The sequence below is a fragment of the Sebastes umbrosus genome, chromosome 7 (assembly GCF_015220745.1).
Source record: "Sebastes umbrosus isolate fSebUmb1 chromosome 7, fSebUmb1.pri, whole genome shotgun sequence".
In the NCBI taxonomy this organism is placed as follows: Eukaryota; Metazoa; Chordata; class Actinopteri; order Perciformes; family Sebastidae; genus Sebastes; species Sebastes umbrosus.
Window position 1 is genome coordinate 8,205,411 of NC_051275.1, and position 19,741 is coordinate 8,225,151.

At 38.6% G+C, this 19,741-nt stretch overlaps 1 protein-coding gene across 1 annotated transcript; it reads right to left on the minus strand.

Moving 5' to 3' along the window:
- Positions 1–1,844: 1,844 nt before the first annotated feature.
- On the minus strand, positions 1,845–18,375 carry zgc:113279 (uncharacterized protein LOC553749 homolog). The gene is made up of 12 exons (XM_037774850.1): positions 18,277–18,375; positions 18,072–18,245; positions 15,954–16,075; positions 14,469–14,493; positions 12,715–12,761; positions 12,437–12,584; positions 11,267–11,579; positions 10,288–10,393; positions 9,535–9,681; positions 6,749–6,809; positions 5,729–5,892; positions 1,845–2,281 (listed from the first exon to the last, which is right to left on the minus strand). Exons 2-12 carry the CDS (start codon positions 18,235–18,237, stop codon positions 2,249–2,251), a joined length of 1,332 nt encoding a protein of 443 aa, XP_037630778.1. The 5' UTR covers positions 18,238–18,245; positions 18,277–18,375; the 3' UTR covers positions 1,845–2,248.
- Positions 18,376–19,741: the final 1,366 nt, after the last annotated feature.

Below are 19,741 nucleotides of genomic sequence, written 5' to 3' on the forward strand. Positions count from 1 at the left end.
TTTGTACATGACTAAGGTTTTATTCCAAGTCAACACATTTCATACTAGCGGTGGTCTACCACTTAGTGACCATCTATCGCTACAAAATACTCACATCTTTATCAATAGTAAACATATACTCCCGTTGTCTGTGTAATGTTGCCCATCAACACATTACAAAACTCTCAAACCTTACACTAGCATCTTCACCTGAGCAACCCAGAAAATACTACTCATGATGAACACTTAAAATAACTACAAAGTGACTGCATAGATCCTATGGCTTTAACCAATCTGAGGCACAGTTCCCAAGAACACCTGATGAATGGCAGGAAGCAATAATGTACAATTTCTCATTTCCTAAAACCTTTACATGGACTACAGCAGTGTCCCAACATTTAATACATATTTATATTTGTATCTCTGCATTCCATTGAGAGACGGTCCAGGTCCTAGCTTAGCACAAAGACTGAATGAAGTGTACACACCCAACCAAGAGGAAAGGTATTCCTTCCAACAACTTTCAAAATTATCTTGTTTACATGTTGTACAGAATGTTGTTAGCCAGCTGGCTAATCGGTACGGTACCACCACATGTGTACTTTTTGTTATAAGGCACCTTTGACTTTGCTCGTCATTGAGCTAAGTAAGCTAGGCTAAACACATTTTCTCTATAAAACGCAGAGAGATTAAACGGATACCCTCCCGGTAAGAAAGCAACTAATTATTCCTTTAAGCAATAAGTCAAAGGCAGACCCATGGACTGTATATAAAGATGGACGACATGACAGCTCCCCAAAAGTGAAGCCAAAACATCCGGAACACCCCCCTGGTGGCTGGCTGCAGTATAGGTCATAAAGCCCGCCCTCTCCATGTTAGCGGAGGGGACATGGGCAAAACTGAAAAGTCTAAGTACACGTCAAATATTTTTTTCCCAAAGATGCTTTTTAGGTAGTTCTTATCAAGCTGATGTATGTTCAAGTGTTCATTTTTCTGATAAGTTTGGTTTTAATAGTTATTTGATGCTATAAAAAGGGGGTGAGACATCATGATTGACAGCTTCTCTGAGCGAATTAGTGCAGCCAGAGGCTCTGGGATTGTACAAAGATGCATCGATTTGATCATAAATGTATTTATAGAGGTATTATGGTTAGTTGTTGAGTACTTCTAGCCAAACAGCTACCGTGGTGCTAACGTAGCGGCTGGGTGGCTCATACTAACGAGCTGTGTTCGTGCTCGCAATTGGGTCGGGTGGATGTTTGGGCGGGAACTCGATACCTGCGGCTCCAGCCCTCCGAGCACTACTACGCAGACTCTGGCTCCAAATGAGGTCGCCAGCGCAAGATGGCAGCGCCCCCTATCCGGGATATTTTGGCTTCATTTTTGTACAGTGGGAGGAAGAGGAGACGCGTCATCCATCTTTTAACGATAGTCTATGGGCAGACCTCATTACAATGCATTTAACAAAGTACAGTTTACCTGTGTGGACAAGTCCAAAAACTTGACAATATGCCGTAATGCATAAACAGAACCAGAACTCCCACCACCATACAATACTTAATAAAATGTGCAATGTCCTCTAGTACAAAAGTCCTTTAAAAGATCTGACATGTAAATCCTATGGGTCTGAATCAAGCTGGAGGGAAGATGTCTTAAAATCTTATTCACATATTGATTGGCCGGTTCTTAAAAAAATAATTATTAAGAAGTCTTTATCAGCCCTGTTATTGGCGTCACAGACATTTTGGAATATACTGTATACAGCGGTGAACTAAACTGTGGCACAGCTGCCTTAATGTTACAACATTCCTAAAACCGTATGTTTTAGGTCAGCTTCCCTCCATGCTGGATTTCTTTGTATTTGGGGGCCAGGCTTTTAAAACACTACTGGCCCCTTAAAACTGGCATATCATATAATATTTAAAAAAAAAAATTCTCATAGGATTTTACATCTCGATCTCCACAGACACACTAACTGAGGACAACTTGTTACTCTAATGTAACAAACAATGGAAGTTTCACAGAAACCATCCAATGGGCACCTAGCGTTTCTGTGCGGGTTACAATAAATACCTGATTGCAAGTCAGGCATTTTTACCACACACAAAACCCCAGATGCTTTACATAACTAGGCCTGAACCCAAACTTAGAGAGAAAAGAAACTCCACTGATTGTGGTATCTCTCTCTCCATGTGAGCTCAAGCCGGAACCAACTCAGAACATTACTGTCGGGTCTCCAAAAAGCCCTGCCGGGCGGAAGTGCCAGAGGTCAACCCATCCTAGGTTGCATACTCAGGCTCCCCTGAGAAAGAGAGGGAAAAAAAAGAGTTAGTCATCAAAAGTCTGTATCAATCGTACAACGAGTGTCTGTAGATGCTTAAATATACACAATACATATTACTCTAGAAAAAAAACGTTGGAGTAAATGTTATCAGTGAGTACAGCAAGTCCAAGTTTCTTTCATTTAAGGGTTGGAGACGTGTAACCATGGTAACCCGTGCCGACCTCATGTGACCAAAATGACGGCTTTTGAGAATCAAAGTCTGAATTAATTTAAAATATATATTACGCCTAGCAAAGTGAAATCTTATACTTACAGTTAAGTTGAAGCGTTATTGACGTTACAGAGCTGTCTGTCAACGTCCATTATGAATGTTGTCATCACTACCGCATTGCATTGTGGGATATTTATGCCGCCGTAGTGTCCAGCGTTATACACTATAATATTTCACCGGAAATAGTATGTAATTCGCGTACTATTGGTTTCATACTAAAATATCTCATACACTGTTTTAGCGTACTAAATAGCTTGGAGTTAGTATGGAATTTCGGACACAACCCAAGTACTCTACCTTGTGCTGACATTTTGATATTCCGTATCATAGCAACCAGGTGCAACCAAAGCACAGCTGAACAAAACGCTGCACCTCATTGCCCTTCTTTGTTCTGCATTTAACAATAAACAAGTATTTAATTAATTAATTCATTAATTAATTAATTGTTTTCTTTGTAATTTAAAAAGCAACAATATACCTAATAATAGCCTAACAGTAAATCTTATTTATAAAGCACTTAAATCAGGGTAAATAAAGTAATTTGCAAAAAAAGAAAAGAAAAAGATACCGCAACCCCGTTGAGACACTCATTATCACCACAGGGGGAAATTCCTTCACTGCGACAGCCCCACCTGAGAGAGGTGCCATGTTATTACTTAAATCAAAGGGGTTTATCCTCTGTACGGTGGGCTTAACACATCAGACTCAGCTCTACGCTGTCAAACGTGTCTCAACTTTCAGTTTAAGCTGTCCTCTGTCTCAGCTGTACTTCAGTTCAGTTCAGCTTTGTTTTGGATTTAGGCGTTAGCGTGCTAACACTACACTTTGCTGTAGGCTACAGGCAATCATTATCATTAAGCTCAAAGTAAACTGTAGCTGAGGCCGACAGGAGTTCATCACGTTTCAGAGGTAGATTTTTTGTTGGACGTGTGGAAATGTTGACTTTAGTCTCTAGTTTTAACCCTCTCTAGGGATGTCACGAGAACTGATACTTCGGTACCAAATCAATGCCAAAATTAAAACTCTTTTTCTACAATACCGAAAGTACCGTACGATGCCTGTAATGGTTATTGGTAGGGATGTGACAGTGAGGAAAATGTTCCCACCGGTTAATAAACTTGTGACAACACCGGTGTTACCGATTACACCGGACATTTTACAAGAAAGATTACGGTCAACATGTGCAGAGTTGACCGTAGACTCTGAGCTGATGGACCAGATGCGTTCAAGGTCAGTATGTAGTGTCCGTCGTCTGACTATCGATTGATAACATGCCGCTGATACGCCAAAATGAACAAAATGGGTCAATTATTTGTATTTATTACTTAAAGGCTACATGCCTCTGTTTTTTGTAATGTTCAAATGTTTTTAATAAAAGAGTGCATGTTGAATTACATGGGATTTATTGTTTTTTTTTTTGTTTTTTTTTTACCGTGGTATCGAATTGGTATCGAGAAAAGTGGAAATTCACTGGTATTGGTATCGTCTACTAAATTTCTGGTATGATATCCCTAATCCTCTCATGGTATTCTATTGTTCTCAAGACTTTCCACTCTTGAACCATGTGTTCCACTGGAGGAGAGACATATCAGTCCCTAAAGGCATGCTACCAGCTTAGCGTTGACAGCAAGAACATCTAAAAATAGACCAGTCAAAATTCAAAGCAAAGTTGAGTCAAGTGGCTCGAGCCTTTGAGTATACCCGTCTTCACGATGTAAATTCCTCTGGATGCAACTTCAAAAGCATACCATAATGCTTTTCTACAATAGCGTACTCGACTAGGCAAGTGGGAGGAACAAGGCCTGTGATTTTGTTAATAGACACTAGGTACATTTTGTTCACAAAGTTTTAGAATCGACATTGACTCAATATTAGTTCATACACTTCACGCCAAAAAGCTGAACTACAAACAAGTAACAACTGCACATAGTGTCTTCGGCACTGTTTATTCAGTGTGAATGTCTCCGGGCTACAACTGTTAGTGGGCTGGGGGCGAGCAGCCAGACGACAGAGCTGCTTGGCGGGTCTGCTGGTCTGAGTGCACAAGAAGTTAGTGGCTGGCTAGTAGCTTCTGTAAAAAGTGAGCAGCTTTCACCATGACATAAAAGGGCTGCACAATTTATCAAATATTAATCGTGATCATGATTTTGGCTTCCCCCAATTAAATGATCGACTGCGATTTTGTAGTTTGAAATGCGTGCTCCGCTCATAGGAAACTCTGCTGCATAAATCAAGCGCTTCCGAAACTAACAGCTAGAGATGAACCGTCAATCAGCAGCCGATCGAAGCCGGCCGGTTTGTCTCAACATGTGAAGCAGACATAAAGTTCACTATTTGTTACAACTGCAAGTCCAAAATAAGCCGTGGAGGAACAACCTTAAAAATATTTGGAACAACTAACTTAATCAGACACTTATTATATTGTAATTCATTCCCATGATGCTGCTCAGAGTGATCACTGTGACCGCCTCGTCTGCCGACCTCACGGAGCTGAAGAGCTCCAATAACGGAGGTGAGTTATATTACGGTGCGTTCAAGCTCTACTCAGTAATAAGGAGTATTGGGCAATGGTAAATTACAACCCTATCATGACGTGTTCAAATGTAATTCTTGTAAAATGCAGTTTTTTAGTTAGAAAACAATAAATACGGTACATTACACAACAACAGGTAATGTTTTTTACAGCAATATAAAATAGATATTAGAGAGAGAAATAGTACCTGTTTAACTTCCTAACACTAGCTCTAAGCAGATTATAATATATAATTAGAACTACTTATGCCAAGATTTTTTTTAATCAAAGCAAATATTTAAATGAAAATTACAATCATTTATTTCTTGATCATTTTAATTGTGAGATTTTATGCAAATAAATTGACAGTTGTAATGTAGCACAACATGGAATGAAAGCAGAGCTCTGTATATTTAAATGTGAAATTGCAATAACAATATTTTGTCCCTAATCTATAAAAAATCGTGATCTCAATATTGATAAAAATAATTGTGATTATCATTTTTCGCATTGTGCAGCCCTATAACATGATCACATCTCATTCAATATCATTATTAATGTAGCTCTCATGTTGTAAGATGATTTCTCTTTGTTAGCACTTTGTTTCCAGTCATTGCAGTGTAATAATAAATGATCTGACATTTCTGATTTGAAAAATCGCAGTTATTAAAGAGTGTCCTACCATGGTATGAAGGTAGCTGCCCATCTGCAGCAGACACTCCAGTGTCTCCATCATCTGCCCTTGGCGGAGCGTGTGGAGTCTGGTGTGATTTGGGGATTTACTGCATTCCAGTTTACGTACTGTGGCTTTCAGAGCCACAGAAGCACACTGGAGGACGCTCATTCCTGAGAACACACACAAACATTTGGATGAACTCTTTAACATCTAACCATACCTAAAGCTAGCTTTAAAATGGTAACTGACAAAGAAAAACAAATCAATTGAACAATAAAAACTTATTCTAGACAGAGGGGAGAATGCCAGTGCAATTTTTTTTTAATGAAGCTTTGAATGTCTGTTGTCAAAATGTATGACGTCATCACCCCCAAAAAACAAAAAAAGATACCTCGAGCAAAATCCTCAATTTGAATAAAGTGATTCATCAGATTAAATGAATTAGTCTCTTTTTATTAAATCAACTTTGAATGCTTCCAAACTGGCAATTTCTTTGACATCTTTTTATCTTTTGTGTGTGGCAAGAAGGAGAGCAAACCGTTATTTAACCGTACTGAAAATGTTATTTTTGAAAGGCTAAACGCCAACAATTTGGATTGAAGCAGAATATTTTGTTGGATAAAAACATATTGTGAATTTTAGAAATTATTTCATTTACATTTCAACTACACGAGTCAGAAACAATACGCAGCCAACACTGGAATTTAATTCTACAAACAGTATAATACTAATAATATTAGTGTAGCCTAATCTTTATCTGCAGCTGTACACAAATACCGAGTTTAAACAGAAAGAATAGACATGCAAGACATGCAAATTTACATTTCGAATGCCAACGTTATGAATGAAGCTTCCAACTATTCGGTACAGCCCTACTTTTTAGTCTGTTGCTGAGGTTTTTTATTTTGGTTTAGTTAATTCTTTCACTTCTTGTAAACCTCTGTTTTAGAAAAGAACTATATTAACAAGTTATCATCATTATTATAATTTAGTAGCCTCAAGGATTTGAAAGTTTACAGTACTTACCAGAGTTATCAGTGGCTTCAACGTCAACATACACACCGTCCATCATCGTGTGTTTTAGAACCTAAAAGAAAACACACACTGGTTAAAGATGGAAGTTCACACATATGTTTACGAGATTCCAACATCAGTTCCTCTCATCTGTTTTAAAAATATTGATCTCAACGACACACAGTAGGGGCAAGCACACAGATAGCATTGCTGCTGCGGAGAAAAAAATCTAGCCGGTGACGGGAGACTTTGGCCAATCACAGGTCAGCGTTCCTATTGGCTGTGCTCCGGCTGGAGGGTGTTGCTTGGTATTTCCTCAACTTGATCTCAACATGGCTGCCGGGTCACAAACTTTCTTATTTTATAGCTAAACAGTACACTACGAGATGATTCTGAAAACATTTGAGGAGAGAAATAGGCATTACAATGACTTTATTTCAGAATAACTGTCTCATGCCTTAGTGTCAGGTTAGGCCTAAAAGGTAAGCTTTCAGTTTCTTCAAGGGTGTAAATTCAATTAAATGTAATCTAATTCCCAGGTTGGCTGTAAAAAGGTGAAAAAAGTTTATATATATTTATTTCTATATCCATTATTCAACAATAACCATATTTTCCTGCCACTGTGACGATCCGACTGGGAGATTGGCAGTTATATCAGGCTCTTTAGATCAAATCGTTGACTATTCGGGGTCACCTGACTCCTAGTATGTTGCAATGTTTCCAGACATACTCAGAGGTACCACAGCTGTTGTGGTCCTGGTGCTCTTAGGTGAGGACAGAGGGAACAGATTGGTGGACGATGGCAGTCTTGACATATTTCAGTGATGTAGATTACTGAGCGAAACAAAACTTTCCCAAGACTTTTCATTGTGAACTGTGCTAACTGTGCTATCCGATGTGTCCCTACAAACATCATCGACTCCTACACTACTGATGATTTGAACCACAAAAACCAGAAAGCTGTGTACGATCTGATGTGAACGAGTGCACGGATGTCTTGTGCGGTTGGTGGAGGTTGCATAAGATTTAATTGAGTTACACCCACTTGGTATATCATAATGCTTTGGCAATGTGTGGAATTCAAGGAACACATACTTGACGCCGTCACGAGGCTGTAGGCAGACATGACGGTGTATTTCTTACCGTGCAGTTCCGTGTATCTACTGGTCGAGGAATGCGCGACCAATGTTTAGTCTAAAATAGTGCTGGAACTAATGCTTATTTTCATTATCAATTCATCATTTTATTGATTAAATGATTAAGCATTTAGAAAATAGTGAAAAAAACGTTCCTCACAATTTCCCCAGTTCCCAAAGTGACATCTTCAAAATGCTCTTATTGACCAAAACCCAAAAGATATTCAATTAAAAAAGGAAAATAAGGGCAATAGCAAAGAACACGGCAGGTTCTTGTATACATGGTCCGAGAAGTTGAGAGGCAGATGGCGTGTAAACCATAGATATAAAACAGTAGATGTGACTTTACGTCATAACTAATGGGTTAATCGTCCACCATCTTAACCTGGGTATTGTTGACAATTGCCACCATGGCCAGCAACTGCTTGTCAGCTGTTTAGCACCTAATTCCTTCACTAAAAGGACCAAAGAGACCAGGGAGGCTGGCATCACTTTCCACGCGTCACTATAGAGTAGGTGAGAGATTTATTTTTTACTTATAGGTCAACTAAAACTACAAAAGTCAGTGAACTAGCTAACTTTACCGTTAGCTACCGAGCAACAGACCAACTGAGCTCTGAGTCAAAGTTATTCCTGATTGCTAACATTGATCTGTTAGCTAAACAGAGGTTTTAATGTCATGTCAAGCTTGCAATTTTGCAAAATTCCATCAATTTCTCCACATTATCATCATAAAGTTAACGTCCATAACGTAACCTTGCGATGAGAATGAAAGACAATTGAGATCAGGAGTTCTGCTGACGGCATTAACCTTGCCAAACAAAACTTACTTTATCAACTAAAATAACTCCTTATTTATGGTTAGCGAGACTCTCTCACCTCTCCTCTCCGCATCAAAACAAACCCCTCCGGACCGTTGACCGGCAAAACAGGAAGTGACTGATTGTAATTGCCTGCTTATAGCCTATACTACTGAATCTCTGTGGAGAACACATCTGTCTGGTCAAACAACATCTGCAGTGTGCATTTGATTATGGGAAACACTGTGACGCATAATGACAGGCTACCCAAGCTGCTACTTATCGTCACCTATAAAAAAAAATAAAAAAATAACACGCTGTACACAGTTATTGTGTCTTACAAAACCGGCTGCGTTGGTTTTTGTCGCAGCTTTTCATCTGAGCTGTTTAAAGACTATTTACTAACTCCAACACAGATGAAACCTCTGTGACATGATATCCCATATACATGTACCTGAATAACTTGTTAGTCTGAATCAAAGGAAACCATACCTGTAGCGAGCAGTGTGTGAAAAACAGGGTCATGTTACGCGTTAAAGTACATATGATCGGATATGTGCGTGTGAACTGTGAGCCGCAGAAATGTAATGAATGTTATGAGGTAAAAAAAAGGAGAGCAGTCATTCTCTTGGCCAATTGACGGGTAACTGTTAAGTAAGAGTAATTTTCTAAAGTTGTTCATGTAATTTGTAACCCGTCAGTGTGATTTCTTTAAGTCCTGGAACCCAACGATGAGGCAAATTTTTTGCTCATGTTTTGCCCAAATCCCACCAGTGGTGTCTGAAATACCACGTGTTCACTGACAAAGGACAGAGACTCCACTCTTAAAACATTTGATATGAAAACAAACCAAGGCTCTAACCTCCAAGACTCTGATGTAGCCTTTCTCAGCACTGAGGTGGAGGCAGGTCTTTCCTGATTTGTTGGTGTCATTGACGTTGGCCCCCAGAAGGATCAGATCTGCTACCATCAGGTGGTGGTTGTGCTTTGCTGCATAGAGGAGGGCGGTCTGTGAACAAAGGGGCCATTAACATTAAACCACAACAACGTTAAACTAGCGACACAACAAGCAAACTTGCTTGAAAAATGTTGTAAAAAAATTCCTCTTGCTACAATTCATTTGTTTTCTTATATCTGTGGTTAGGGGCTGCACGGTGGTGCAGTGGTTAGCACAGTCGCCTCATAGCAAGAGGGTCATAGGTTCAATCCAGGCTTGGGGCCCTTCTGTGTGGAGTTTGCATGTTCTCCCAGAGTGGGTTTTTATACCGGGTTTCTCCGGCTTCCTCCAACAGTCCAAAGACATGCAGGTTAGGTTAATTGTTGACTCTAAATTGCCCGTAGGTGTGAATGTGAGCGTGAATGGTCGTCTGTTTCTATGTGTCAGCCCTGTGACAGTCTGGCCTTCACCCAATGTCAGCTGGGATCGACCCTGAATAGGATAGCGGTTACAGATAATGGATGGATGGATATCTGTGGTTTTATATTTATATATATATATATATATATATATATATATATGGAATTTAGTGGCAATAATCACAGAAACATAATAATGAAATAATAGATTTATGTACAAAAGCAAGAAATGTAAATCTCAAATGTATTAGTACTCTACCATTCCATCAGAATCTTTGAGGTCCAGGCTGTTGAGCGCGGCCATCCTTTTCGCGATGGCGTAGCCCAGAGCCCTCTTCCCGACACACGCCACTTTATGGAGAGCTCTGGAGGGACAAGAACAATCAGACATATTTAGACAAAAAAAAAAAAGACTTCACACTAAAGGTATTCACTGGCACAAAAAGGCAGCACTCAGTCTCGTAAAAGGATAACAGGTCTGAACCTGGGTTATGTACCATGTAGTTAGTAGAGGCGTTTCATAAAGTAAGCTGTGAGAGTAAGACTTAACTTAACTGCAAGAAGCCTGCGGGCCTGTGTGAGCTCAACAAACAGAACCACAATGTAGGTAACATTATGAGCTATATAAGTGTACCAGTAAGTCATGACAATGTGACAGTGAGTCAGCATGCACCATACCAGAAGCATGAAACTGAAGCAGCTAAATAGTCTCTCATTAATATTACTAAAGAGCTATTGTGATCAGTTCAGGCCTGGTATTAGAACTGTTCATGTCTTTAAACCACAGATCTGAGACATCAAACACAGATCATCTATTCACTGGGAAGAACACGGACATTTAAAGAGAAAGCACGGAGCAGCACAAATTAAACTTATCATATAATGAGTCACATGTTACGGCAAAAACAGACGAAACCACAACTAAAAGAAAAGCCGAAGAGAAACTTGTTGGCAGCATGGTGACTCTAGATATCTGGGGGTTAAACCTACACTACGAAATACTACTGTATTCTTATATTTATGTTATTTATGCTATTATGTGATAATGTTTATGTCTATATTTTTTATATTTTGTCTTCAAATGTATAGCACTTTGAGTTTACGTGTAATGAAATGTGCTATATAAATAAAATTGTCATTGCCAAGACCTGTAAACAGGCCATGCTGTGTAAAGTTCCCCTTCAATAAGTGGATGTACTGCATCATTCCCACACACATATAAAAGGCACCAAACTTACGTCTTGCCGTGTCCGTCGGTGGCCAGCAGTACAGCGTCAGACAAGTCCCTGAGCTGGCTCTCCTCTCTCTGAAGCTGTGCCCAGAAGAAAGCAGAGTTGTTCATGTTCCAGTCGTGGTTCTGGGGGTCGCCCCACTCCCCCCCTCTTCCACCAACTCTCCCGATGTTTTCGACGCTGGGAGGCTGGAGGCCGGTGTGCGTGAAGCCAGGAGGGGACATGGCCTGCTGGTACTCTGCTGTGCCTGGTGAGTAGGTCATGTAGGACTGGGGGCTGGGGATCATTTCATCAGACTCGTCACTGTTGTACTCTGAAACTTTAATGAGAACATTTGGCATGTGAGGGGTGGTAGCAGTTGCTGTTAACATATTTATCAAGGTTATATTTTCAATAGGGCTGTCAATCGATTCAATTATTTAATCACGCATGACTGTTCATAGTTAATCGCACATTTTTTTATCTGTTCAAAATGTGCCTTAAAAGGGGGATCTGTCGAGTATTTAATACTCTTATCAACATGGGAGTAGACAAATATGCTGCTTTATGCAAATTGATGTATGTATTTATTACTGAAAATCAAATAACAACACAAAACAATAACAAATATTGTCCAGAAACCCTCACAGGTACTGCATTTAGCAAAAAAATATGCTCAAATCATAAAATGGCAAACTGCAGCCCAACAGGCAACAACAGCTGTCAGTGTGTCAGTGTGCTGACTTGACTATGACTTGCCCCAAACTACATGTGATTATCATAAAGTGGGCATGTCTGTAAAGGGGAGACTCGTGGGTACCCATAGAACCCATTTTCATTCACATATCTAGAGGTCAGAGGTCAAGGGACCCCTTTGAAAATGGCCATGACAGATTTTCCTCGACAAAGTTTAGCGTAAGTTTGGAGCGTTATTTAAACCTTCTTGACAAGCTAGTATGACATGTTTGGTGCCAATGGATTCCTTAGGTTTTTTCTAGTTTCATATGATGCCAGTATCTTCACTATAGCTTTAAAACTGAGCCCGCTACAACCTAAAAATCGAAGGTTGCGTTAATGCGTTAGAAATTAGTGGACTTAAAAACAAATTTGTGTTAACGGGTTATTATCGCATTAACTTTGACAGCCCTGGTTTTAAAGCGTAACTACATGAATGTGGATCCGGTCCACATGACTTACCAGCTGGGGACCACTCAGGAGACACTGAAGGGTTGGAGGAGGACAAAGACTGGGGAGGGGAGCGGCAGGTGTTGCCGGTCCTGAGATCCTCCTCCAGCACCTCAACGATGATTGCCAGCTCCTCCAGGCTTTTTGTGGAAAGTTTTCTCTGCAAGCCAAATACAGTCGAGGTATGCAGAAATGATTTAAACAGCTCCTTTAAAACTGACGCGTGATTTACAGCTTTCCATAAATGTGCCTTTGACACAGACCTGGGGTCTGGGCTTTTCAACACTCACCTTGGTAGTTCTCCGTCCTGTGCGAGTTTTGACTCGTTGCTTGTCTCCTGTGGAAGAAAGTGTCAAGTTTAAGGCTGAGAGCTCTATACAGTATGTTTAATTGGCACACTGCAGGCTGGTGTTTAGCAGGTTTTTGTTCCTTCCTGTTGGTTCATGAGCCACACAACCTCTGAATCAATGTAGTATATACACTGCCGTTCAGAAGTTTGGAATCAGCTGTTATATTGATGTGTTTCTTCTTTCCTTCAATAATAACTATTTTAAGAGGGATAAAAACAGTATAATTCAGACAGCAAATATATTATTAATATTTGAAATAGTTTTGGTCCCAAAAGAATAATAATAAAATGATTTGAACTTCCATTTAGTCAATGTCCCGACAGTGTTGCATTACAGGGGAGAATACTGTTGGAACTTGGATTTCGAATTTGTTTTCCAGTTTAGAAATATGGAAGAAGGAACCGGTCAAAATAAAAAATAAATGCATAAATAAATAAATATATCAATAAATAAATAAATGTCATGAAATGTAGCAAAAATATTAAAAATAATTGTAGCCATTAATTAATTGATAAAATGTGACATAAATTGATATTTCTGTTTTAATTTGCTTTTTTTATTTATCTTTGTATTAATGTCCTTATTTATTTACTCTTCTGTTAAACTTTTCCTTTTATTTATTTATGTATTTATTTTCTGTAATTTTTCATTTCTTTCTTTTAATTTATTAATCTATTTTTGCATTCATTTTGTATTTATTTATTTTTGCATTTATTTTAAAGTATAGTATTTTAAAATAAATAAATAACTAAACAATAAATGGAAAAATAAATAAATGGAAAAATAAATAAAGAATTAATGCAAATATAAATTTAAAAATTAATAAAAATAATACATAATTAAATAAAATGGAAAATTAAACAGAAGAGTAAATTAATAAGGGAATTAATACAAAGATAAATAAATAAAGAGCAAATTAATACAGAAATATCAATTTATATCACATTTTATCAATTGATATTTATTTTAATTTATTATCATTTTATTTATTTAATGGCATATTAATTTATTGATCAAGTCATTTATTTATTTTTCATTTTAGCAGGTTCCGTCTCTACAGAAAAGCGTCAGTGACCCTCGATCATTATTGAACCACACCGATCCAACTGGGTTCTGAATATTGAATGAGTCCCTCTGCAGTCTACTCAGTGGATAGATTGAAGAGGTTTAAACTGTGATTTGTCAGTTGATAGTATGTTCGGCTGATAATCCAATATTGCTGACGCTAGACTAACCTTCTACTTCTATTGTGAAGTTTGAAGAAGAGCTCTGCTAAAGCAACATGTTGCAGCTGTTAATTCCAGCTTGTTATCGGCTGCATTATTGTGCACTTGAGGAACCTGTTACTGTTAAAAACTGCACATATTTGGATGTGAATCTTCCAGTTTCTTTTACCAATGACTGGTGATTTCATCTATTGTTATCCAGCTGTTGCTCAGAGGGATCTTTGTCTTTCTACCCTTTCACTTGTCAGTCTGGTTGAACCATTGTACAGCATTTTGTTCTCCATGTACAAAACAAATCCTTGATACTAAACGACATATATTTGTAAAGAGGACTTTCTCAAGCTAAAAGCATGAAAGACCATTGAAACACATAGAGCAGTCCTCTCAGACATCTGACTGAACCCAGTCGAGCTGTTGTGGGAGGAGATAGCTCATTAACTATTAAAGGAGGAACCGGGTTTTACTGACCTTTGCCTGTCTTGCCACGTATCTCCTGTGTTCACACAAAAGAAAAATCAACAACAGTTGCATCAGCGCGAGTTGTCTTTCATATGCTTCATATTTTTCACACACAAACATAAAAGTTCTCTGCTTGCAGGATAATAGTATATATTTTATGCCTAACAGACAAAAGGAAACTGCTTGAGGTCTGGAGTCAGAGGAGTTTTTACACCTACAGCTCAGCATATTATAGGCAGGTAAAAACAATGCATTTCAAACTCTGGTTACAGCAAATACATGCACTGAAAAGACCTCCTGCAAGCAGACTGTAGTGTAGTGTGTCCTGCGTAAAAAGACTGTAACCAAATATGGGGAAGGACTCCAATCTAAGGTTTCCGGATTAGGATAGAGAGGTTGACATTTGATATTCTGCTGTTTATCATGCTTAGAAAGCCAAACAACGCAAGGAGTAAATATGATTTCAAATTTTTTATATTTGTTCAGAATTCATTGTGAGACAGTTGAATCTGTCCAGTTTTAGAAATTACATGGTTGCTGTACTGCCACCATCAGCAAAATTATTCCCACAGTTTGCTGTGGATTTTCATTCATGTAAAGTAACATTTTTGTCAAAAAAAATAAATACAATAAAATTAAGACAAAATACAAGTCACCAACTACATGTTCTCTGTGTATCAAATACAAACAGGGGTTGACTTCATCATTTTCACTGGATTAGAGTGTATAAAAGGTCGCTCAGGGCAACTTTTTGATGAAACTTTAAAAGCCTTTATGGCTGATTTGTAATTCATTTTCAAAAAGTTTAAATTTAGATTGTTGCAATAAAGCTACCATCAGGAAAAGGGTCCTCACATTTGAGTATATGTTGTTTAGAATTGACAGACAGAAAGGGCGAAGGACCTGTTTGCCTATGAAGTCCATTAAGCTATGCTCAAGTTATAGGCACTGCTTCACATATATGAGCTATTTAGGAGCCAGTATACATTTTTTAGGGATGTTCCAAATACCATTTTTTGGCCTTCGAAGCTTCGGTGAGAAATATTCGAAAGTATCCAGACTAACTAATACTTCCTTATTTCATGGGCTATTTGGGGATTTATACATTATTATTACACCTACCTACCTATTCCCATCTACCTACATACCTATATATATATATAAATAAATAAATTAAAAAAAACAATGCATTTGAATACTGATTTGGAGGTCTATTACCATGGCAACGGTCAAAGCTTCGAAGCATTTGGGTTGGCCGTAAAATGTTTCTCTTTATACTTTCTTTCTTTCTTTAGACATGCAACAAGGAAACCGACGGTAAAAATGTAAAACAGAAAGTAAACCATCCATCAGGGATGTGTAAAGTGAAAACCATGCGTTATTTTAGTCCTGAAAATTCCCATATTGATGAATATCTTTGCCAACATCAACTATTATGTTTTGTCACAGAGCTAAGTCCACTTTGGCAAAACAAACAAACAAACAAAATACTACCTTAAAATCTTGAGGTTTGCAGCCTTGAGCTATGCGGATTTTTCTCAGTAGATCCTTTACTGGCATTTTGACACGGACCCCGAGGTAGACCTTGTCACCACCGTAAATGGAACATCTTGCACCTGATGAAGAAACAATGGACGATGAACGAAAAATAGGGCTCCGCCGGAAGCTGCGGTGTAATTCGAACTCTGTAATCTAACACGCATATGTTTTTTGTGTAAAACATATTGAACATTGAATGACATCAGATCTAAAATGTTATTCTTTCATTTAGATTTCAAAAGTGGCAGATCAAATTTCTGTATGGCAGGCAAAAACAATATTTGCCTGCCACAGTGGCAGGCAGTGAAAAAAGTTAATTTCAGAACCTGTTTACAACATTACATTTATTTGACAGTTAAGATTTTACCTGAAAAGCATCAGGTGATCTCATAAAATATGACATATGGTTAAAGATTAAAATGCCCAACAATGTATAAAATTGACAAAATTAGCTCAACCAGCTGCCATACTAAAAGGCTACTTACTAGGGCTGTCAAAGTTAACGCAATAATAACACTCTAACGCAAATTAGTTTTAAAGCCACTAATTTAACTTATTAACGCAACTTGTGATTTTTAAAGTTTTAACGGGCTCAGTTTTAAAGCTAGAGTGAAGATACTTGTATCATATGAAACTGGAAAACATAATGAATCCATTGGTACCAGCCATGTCATGTTATCTTGTTGGGAAAAACGCTAAATAATGCTACAAAATTATGCTCAATTTTGGCGAGGAAAAACTGGTATGGGGTCCCTTGACCTCTGACCTCAAGATAGGTGAATGAAAACTCAGATGAACAGAGTGAAAACTATATCTTATTCAGGTCCGGCGAGGAGGACACTAGGGACGCATTGCTCCACTCAACGGGCCGTTCAAGTGCTGACCTTGAACGCACCCGATTAGTCCCTGGTTTTCTGCTCGTCGTTTCAAACAGGAAACAACATGGCGGCCTGCTCGTAAACTTTCTATTATTCCATCTAAAACAATCCACCAAAATCTACCTCTGAAAAGATTTTAAGAGAGAAATAAGTGATTGCCGCTGCTGAATCTCGTTTCATTTTAAGAACTAGTTTGACAGCTCCGTCCAAGTTTCGTGAGCCAGACTCATTGTGTTCCAAATCCTAATTAGATTCGCTTAGGGCACTAAAATGGCTAGGGTGAATGGGTGCAAACTGTCACTATATCCTGACAGCAGTCTTTGATTGTTTTAAGAGCAGTGATTGACAGCCGCTGTAGAGGCTGCTCGGCCCTGGTGTGTTGTTTTGGAATCTTTTCAGATGCAATTATATAGGAGCACATGAGGACACTCACTTTATCTGTCTCATGCACTACTGTCAGGATAGTGGCTTTTTTTATTTTTTTAAAAGTTATTTTTTTGGGGGCATTTTCCATTTTTATGACAGGACAGTGGATAGAGTCGTGAAAGGGGGGAGAGAGAGAGTGGATGCGGAAAGGGCCACAGGTCGGATTCGAACCCGGGCCGCCGCGGTCAGGACCAAGCCTTAATACATGGACGCCCGCTCTACCAACTGAGCTAACCCAGGCGCCGCTTTTTTTATTTTATTTTTTTAAATCATATTTGCTTAAAGTTACCAACTTTAAGTCAAATTTTGAGCTGCTTGTACTTACTTATTTCCATTTTATGCAACTTTATCCACAACATAAAAAGATACTGAAAATGTGTTAACATTTACTTGATGATTTTACATACAAAACACACACACACACACACACACACACACACACACACACACACACACACACACACACTCAGTGGGTAGTTTATCAGGTAAATCTATACAACAGTCCTGCAGTAACTCCTCCACCTTCATGGAACCTGTAATGTTCAGATGTTGTTTAACTGTTTAAGAAGTGTTGATTGAACGTTCTGGCCATTTTGGAGGCTGTTGTCTGTGGTGCTGTTGAACTGTATGAACAACTTAGTGTAACTTACACGCATTAAATGAGAGTATTGTAATAATCTGACTGCATTTGTACCAGAAACCAGGCCATAAACCCCCTAACAATGCCACGGTATACCGGTAAAGTTGCAGCCAGAACAAGTCGTCCTACCTTTTGGACCGCTGCCCTCATCCTGGCCAGTCAACCCTGGAACAGGTGTGTGCTGCTCGGCCAAGCCCGTCCTGGTTTCCCCTCCCAGAGGAGAGAGCCCGCCGACGTCTGCTGCTGTTTCATCACAGCTTTCTCTGGGCTCCTCTCGCTTACACCGTCCTCCCATCTTTATAATGTTAAAAGTTGAAAAGGCTTTGAAACGGCTCACCTTCACCAGGACCGAGCCAAGCTACAGCTCAGTGCTCTACTGAGTCACACACCTGTTTGTCCAGGTTTCCACCTGTGTGTGCATCAGATCTGGCAACATGACACCTGGTTGTACCAGAGATGAGGACGACCACGCCCACTTCTAGCCCTGGGGTTAAAGGAACGGTTGACGCCCATAGCACACAGAGAGGAGCACTAAGTAGTTGGATGTTATAGCAATACTTTTTTTTTTTGGAATATTTAGGGCCCGAGCATGAAGTGCAAAGGAAACCTATTGTTTTTCTGAAAATATATTTTTCCGCTGGGAGATCGCATTTTTGAGGTGCTTAGGATGCACAAAAATCAGAACAGAATTAGCGCCCCCTAATGCGTGGAAGGCCATAGTTTGGACAAAGTTGATCCTATATTCCTGAAACTTCGTAGGCACATCCCGCTCATTATTTCAGACATATTTATCATTGGATTTCATTAGCTCCGCCCACCCAGAAGTCGGCAATTTTTTATTTTGTGGGTTGGCTGGCGCATCTTTTTTTTTTTTTTTATACTTTATTTTTTTCCTTTTCTTTGAGGTTGTTTTCATATATGCAATTTACAGTTCGTAATTACAGTTAAGTAGTTGAGTTTATAGACAAACTCATTAAAATTAAGAAAATAAATAATAATAATAATAATAATGATAAAAAGAAAGAATAGAGTTAAAAAAAACAAAACGAAAAACACACAAAAAAAAATAAACAAACAATAATAATACAAAAATAAGAGAGTAATAATAAATTAAATAAACAAATAAATTGGGTGGCGCATTGTTCTGAGAGGATTACCAAACATGAAAGCAACAGGACAACATTGGATGAATTGAGCAACAGGTTTGTTGCAGCAAATTGAGTACAGGTATGTGTTCAGTCGGATTATCATCACCTGTGTTAAACTGTGTGGTTAATGTGAAATAGTGCATTATGTAAAACTGAGTAATTTTATGGATTATCATCTGTTCAAAGTAGTTGTAGCCCCACCATATATTCCACCTATAGTGCCGGTGCTTCTTGCACAGGTGCAACGCTGCTGCGGTACGAATCGTACAAAATTCCGTAAACAAACAGGAGGAAAGTTACAAATGTCATGTGGCCCATAAATCCACAGGAAGCGATCTGCAAATGTGCAAATATCATTCCACATGTAGAAATAGATGCACAAATGTGTATATATCACTTTACATGTAAACCTTAAAATACGTATTTACAGAGTAAGTTAAGGGTATTTGCAAATCGCCCTTTATTTTTGTGGATGTGACTTTACATAACACAAATACAAAAATACATGTTTGTGGATAGTGAAATATTTGGAAATCATGGTACACATTTGTGGAATGTCTTCCGTGGTTTACAACTAATGAAGTCCAATAAAAACTTCCATACAATGCAAAATGGCTGAGAAAATGCTATGAGTTCCAAACTGTTGATGTA